The sequence below is a fragment of the Oncorhynchus kisutch genome, linkage group LG22 (genome assembly GCF_002021735.2).
Source record: "Oncorhynchus kisutch isolate 150728-3 linkage group LG22, Okis_V2, whole genome shotgun sequence".
NCBI lineage: Eukaryota > Metazoa > Chordata > Actinopteri > Salmoniformes > Salmonidae > Oncorhynchus > Oncorhynchus kisutch.
Window position 1 is genome coordinate 46,374,718 of NC_034195.2, and position 6,000 is coordinate 46,380,717.

Below are 6,000 nucleotides of genomic sequence, written 5' to 3' on the forward strand. Positions count from 1 at the left end.
GTATAAAAACATTGTGCAAACAGTAGGCTAACGTTAGACAATGGAGATTATTAGGCCTACACAAACTCTCCAGTTGACTAATAATAAATCAACTCACATCATCTTCATCGGCATGATCTTCATCAGCAGATGAATAAAAATCTTCCTGATAAGAATGATCTAATTCAATATCCTCAGAGGAGTTGTTGATGCTCAGTTTGCTCAGGTCTTCCTGACTGACATCCATGGTCTAGCTAGCAGCTTCAGGAAACAGAAAAAGAGCAGGAAACACTGCATGAAACTTCAACTTAAAACTTTTACATTTTATTCCCACGAAATGTTTCTGTTTTAAATAAGAGGTAATTTACCTGTGTTTGTCTGTTTTGTATACTTGCTCACCGGTTTTCTAACCATGAACGTCAAATCATTCCATCCGCGTCTAAATGGAACTGTGGTCTCTATGGAAACTGAGGAGAAAACTACGGAACACCACTCAGGACAAACGTAACACTGTAGGGTGTTGACTTGCCATTTGGCAACATACCATTTCTCTACATTTCATGTACAGATCAAATGGGAAACATTAGTTACCAGTATCTTTGTTTTATTGTTAGACTACGTCAAATCAAAGACTTGTAACTGGACTCAAATGAAAAGAGTGCACACATAATTGCTTTATGCTGGAGGGGGGCCTCAGTAATTTACATGACAAACAACTATTTTCTGTGACTCTCTCTTCTATGTGCACGGCATAATGTCCAAACATTCCCTTTATGTTTCAAAGAACTTTAGCCTACTACTACAGTAAATCGTGTGGGGAAAGTACATTGCAATCATGCAAGATCACAGTAAATGTCATTCTTTGGAATTGAATAGCCTTGCATAAGCCTCAAGTGCTGTGTTTTCCCACTCTCTCTCTCTCTCTCTCGCTCTCCAAAGTTGAAGGTACTGTTGTGGCCAACAACACAGACTGCAACCTACTGTACAACAATGACATTTCTGATGACAAAGGAACGGAACCTTTCCCACATGGAAAGTGCAGCGCTTGTAGTCCGTCTCTCTGAGGAGATTCCAGAGCAGCCCTCGCAGGTTTTCCCACACCCATTCCCAGGGGCTCTCAGAACTTCAGAACTTTACAACTTCCGCCACCTTGTTCAGTGTTTCACTGGAGAACATTGTGTCCTCACATTTTTGTGTTCGGACTCAGAAGTCATTGAGTCTTCTCTCATGACTTGCCAGAATTCAAGGGCAACATCAATGGCTAAATGGCGCCAGATGCACCTTATCATGTTACCTCGAAAAACCAACATCAAATTCCATAGATTCTCTCCAAAAACACAATGTGGTCTATATTCTGAGTCTACAAAACTTTAAGAACACCTTCCTAATATTGAGTTGCCCCCTCCCATTTTTGTCCTCAGAATAGTCTCAATTCGTCAGGGCATGGACTCTACAAGGTATTGAAAGTATTCCACAGAGATGTTGGCCCATGTTGACTCCAATGCTTCCCACAGCTGTGTCAAGTTGGCTGGATGTCCTTTGGGTAGTAGACCATTCTTGATACACACAGGAAACTGTTGAGTGTGAAAAAACCCAACAGCATTGCAGTTCTTGACACAAACCGTTGCGCCTGACACCTATTACCATACCCCGTTCAAAGGCACTTAAATCTTTTGTCTTGCCCATTCACCCTCTGAATGGCACACATACACAATCCATGTCTCAATTGCCTCAAGGCTTAGAAATCCTTCTTTAACCTGTCTCTTCACCTTCATCTACACTGATCGAAGTGGATTTAACAAGTGACATCAATAAGGGATCATAGCTTTCACCTGGATTCACCTGGTCAGTCTAGGTCATGGAAAGAGCAGTTGTTCTTATTGTTTTATATACTCAGTGTATGTATATGCAGTCTGAAAGGTCAACAAACAGTGACACTGCCAAACGTGTTTGTATGTGTGTGTGTATACGAGCATTACAAAGGTCATTACGGATCACGGTACCACTTCAGTCCCAGCATTTGACAGGGAGAGTTTTCAGCGGAGCCCTTGTTGTTGAAGTCAAACTGCCTGCCCCTCTGTTCCATCAGGTCCCCCTAAGAAGCATTGACAAAGTTCAATTGCTCAAAAAGGCCCCATCAGCAAGCCTTGTCCACTCTGATTAGGCCCCGGCGGCGTGTGGCCCTTTGTCAGTAGGCAAGGTGTCCTGACACTTTTGTCCGGGAGCACAGAACCCAGACAGCAACTAGACAGGCCCAAGCTGCAGATTTACACAACAGATTACAGCAGTCAATGGCGGCTCCGGCCCAAATGGAGTGCTGGTTTGGATAGCCACCGTGTGTTTACTCTGTCAAGGGTTTTCTGTTACTGGACTGTAGCTATTATCTGGGCCTCTGGGTCCTAGCCGGGTGCTTCAAGCCTATCGCTTCTGTCTAGGGCTGTGAGGAGAGGGGGCTGCTGAAAGTAATTAAAATGTGACAATGAAGTTCCCATGTATCTCTGGTACTCCTCATACTGTAAATTAGATTAGACATAGTGTGCAACAAATAAAACATTTATTGTGTTCAATGTTGTCTAGTAATATCTAGGGATCTATTGTATTTGTTGTATAATAAATCAATTCAAAATCAAATCACATTTATTTATATAGCCCTTCGTACATCAGCTGATATCTCAAAGTGCTGTACAGAAACCCAGCCTAAAACCCCAAACAGCAAGCAATGCAGGTTTTGAAGCATGTTGGCTAGGAAAAACTCCCTAGAAAGGCCAAAACCTAGGAAGAAACCTAGAGAGGAACAAGGCTATGAGGGGTGGCCAATCCTCTTCTGGCTGTGCCGGGTGGAGATTATAACAGAACATGGCCAAGATGTTCAAATGTTCATAAATGACCAGCATGGTCAAATAATAGGTCTAGAACAGGTAGCGCGTCCGGTGAACAGGTCAGGATTCCATAGCCACAGGCAGAACAGTTGAAACTGGAGCAGCAGCACGGCCAGGTGGACTGGGGACAGCAAGGAGTCATCATGCCAGGTATTCCTGAGGCATGGTCCTATGGCTCAGGTCCTCCTCCTCCGAGAGAGAGATAGAGAGAACTAGAGAGAGCATACTTAAATTCACACAGGACACCGGATAAGACAGGAGAAGAACTCCAGATATAACAAACTGACCCTAGCCCCCTGACACATAAACTACTGCAGCATAAATACTGGAGGCTGAGACAGGAGGGGTCAGGAGACACTGTGGCCCCATCCGATGATACCCCCGGACAGGGCCAAACAGGAAGGATATAACCCCACCCACTTTGCCAAAGCACAGCCCCCACACCACTATGGTGTATAATAGGTAGGTGGCTTAGAGGTTAGAGAGGTAGACCTGTATAGAGTGTTGCCAGTTAGAACTCCAGTCAAGGCACTGCAACAATAGGACACAATGAGAGGATTCTGAAAGTTACTTGCGGGTAATGGTTGTTCATAGATATTACACTCTTAGAAAAAAGTGTTTGTAAAGGGTTCTTCGGTTGTCCCCATAGCAGAACCCTTTGAAGAACCATTTTTGGTTCCAGGTAGAACCCTTTTGGGTTCTGTGTAGAACCCTCTATGGAAAGGGTTCTACATGGAACCCAAAAGAGTTCTACCTGGAACCAAAAAGGGTTCTTCCATAGGTTGTCCTATGGGGACAGCCGAATAACCTTTTGGGTTCTAAATAGCACATTTTTTCCTAAGCGTGTATACTCACGTGAGGGGGAAATTATTAACCAAGATAATCCCCGACGAAAGGCACTGACATAAATTTGAAGCATAATCACTTTAAGTTGCATTCTTTGGCTAAGCGGCAGTCACATTTGATTCACACCCAACAGAATACACTTCTGGTTCACCTCCCTCTAAGCCTCAAAATGAGCCCCACCCAAATTGCTAGGATTCACCTACTGTAAATCTTCAAGGCTGAAGATCAGATATGAGATTTTTGTTATTATCCATCGATAAAGTTATAGTAACAACTGTGGGTTGTAAGTGAGACATTCCTGCAAGGGGAAATTTGGATTGTCTTTCAAAGTTATGATTATGGTGCCAGTATGACCTTACTATTTCAAAGCTGCTTCTGATTACTATGGGATTATATGTAATCGGAAATTCCCTACTAATGAGAGTGAGGTTGGAATGGGCCTCTTGGAAGCTGCATGGTTTCATTAAGGAAATACAATGTGTTGGTGGTCAGAACTACTGTATGTACACTGTTATGATGTAGGGCCTATCTTACAGTGTTACCAGATGTTTGCATGGCAATGCATTGGTGCCATACAGTAGATTTCAGACATTCAAATACAGTACATTTCAGTGGAAGTTGGTGGCTTTTGTGAGCATGGCCTTATTTCTATTACAGCATATTGGATGAGTGTCATTCATATTCCATTCACCCAGCTCAATGTAACATCGATAGGTTTAGGCCATTACATGATACTCAAATTTTACCTATACCCATCATGAGGTTGCTACAACCTAGTCAATAAATGAAAGTTTACAATGTAGGTGCACAGGTCGAGATCATTTTTAGTAATCAAGGTGACAGACAGTGGCACATTCAATACCGCCTTGCACACTCCTGCATCTGGCTGATCTATGGTGTAATCACTAGTGCAACAGTTGCAAATGAGAGTTTCTATTGGACATATTCAGGTATGTTTATCCCCGTTTCGTTCCGTTTGCTTCCATTTAAGAAACATTTTTCAACAGAATCAGCAGAATGAATACACCCCTGATCACACGCAAACACAGTTCACTTTCATAGCAGCCACATACAAACAGTATGATCACTTTGTTCATTCCTTCTCACATCTACGCACTCTCCTCCTCTCTCACCTTTTCCCTTCGCTTGTGGACTTAAGTACACAACACATCAGCTGTCTGTGACCAGGCAAAAAAAGCTTTCCAAGCCAAACCTTCATATTATAACCGCTAAGGGACAGGTCAACATTTACTGGGGGACGGATGGTCCAACATAGGAGAGGGTTGTCAAATTTTATTTTGTTGATTTGGGGAGGGTTGTGTGGGTTTTTATTGGGCACAAGGGATGGTAGTCCTCCTCTTTCTCCTCTGAGGAGCCTCCACTGGTAGATTTCAGCCCTTCAATGTCAGTGAAGAAGGATTGAACGTCTTTGTCTGAATATTCATCCAATTTCACAGGTGTGGGGTACTGTAACTACTACAGTGCATCTTTAAACAGTGTGGGCATCCTCTCCATTGCCAATACTCCATTCAGCTGAAGCAGACTGGTCGGGCTCTCTGCTTCCAGGAGCTGTCTGAATCCCTCAAAGAATCCCAGGCAGGTTCCAAGTCTGTACACCCTGGATCCCATGACTTGGATGAGCCCGGTGACACAGGACAGTTCCCAGTGAAAGAAGGAAGGAAGGAAAGAAGTCCAACACTGTAATTAATCCTCTCTTTGTCAAAGCACCCCTCTAAAAGAACTTAAGATGACCAGCTAGACCATTCTTAAATCCGCCACATTAGTTCCATTATCATTTTTTAAATCAACTGTATAGGCTAGGGGTTAAGGGGATGGGTTTAAAGAAAATGGAGCCGTGTGTGAGAGAGAGGGAGAAAGATGTCCCTTTGTCCTGATGGTATGTGTTTGCTATGCCAGTGGCTGTCATTAATAGAGCCTCTATACTATAGTCACATGTAACTGAACTGTGATGCACAGAGATCTTGAGCAGCTGGAATTTAAAGGCATGGGACTACTTTATACAGGGTTGACTCATTGACAACAATCCCATTTGCAAAGACCTGTTCAAGTCTGCCATATATCAGAATGAGGATCTATACAGTTTGGATGCTATTGTACAATTTCAGCTAGATAAAATAAAATGCTGAATCACCACAATGGCAGTCATTTTACGCACGTTTTAACCTCTGGCAATCCTATTGCACCAGGTGAATAAAACATAAATGTAAAATCACACCAATGTAGACACAACAGTGGTAGGCTTGATTACCAACAACGACGAGACGGCCTACAGGGA

The 6,000-nt window shown here is 43.1% G+C and overlaps 1 protein-coding gene across 1 annotated transcript in view; it reads right to left on the reverse strand.

The window, feature by feature from the left end:
- Positions 1-499, reverse strand: part of lrriq1 (leucine-rich repeats and IQ motif containing 1) — a 47,214-nt gene extending 46,715 nt beyond the window's left edge. The window contains exons 1-2 of the mRNA XM_031801444.1: positions 348-499; positions 98-240 (exon numbers count right to left, since the gene is read on the reverse strand). Of these exons, the coding sequence (XP_031657304.1) occupies positions 98-226 (129 nt within the window). The 5' untranslated portion in view covers positions 227-240; positions 348-499. The remainder of the gene's footprint in view (positions 1-97; positions 241-347) is intronic.
- Positions 500-6,000: the final 5,501 nt, after the last annotated feature.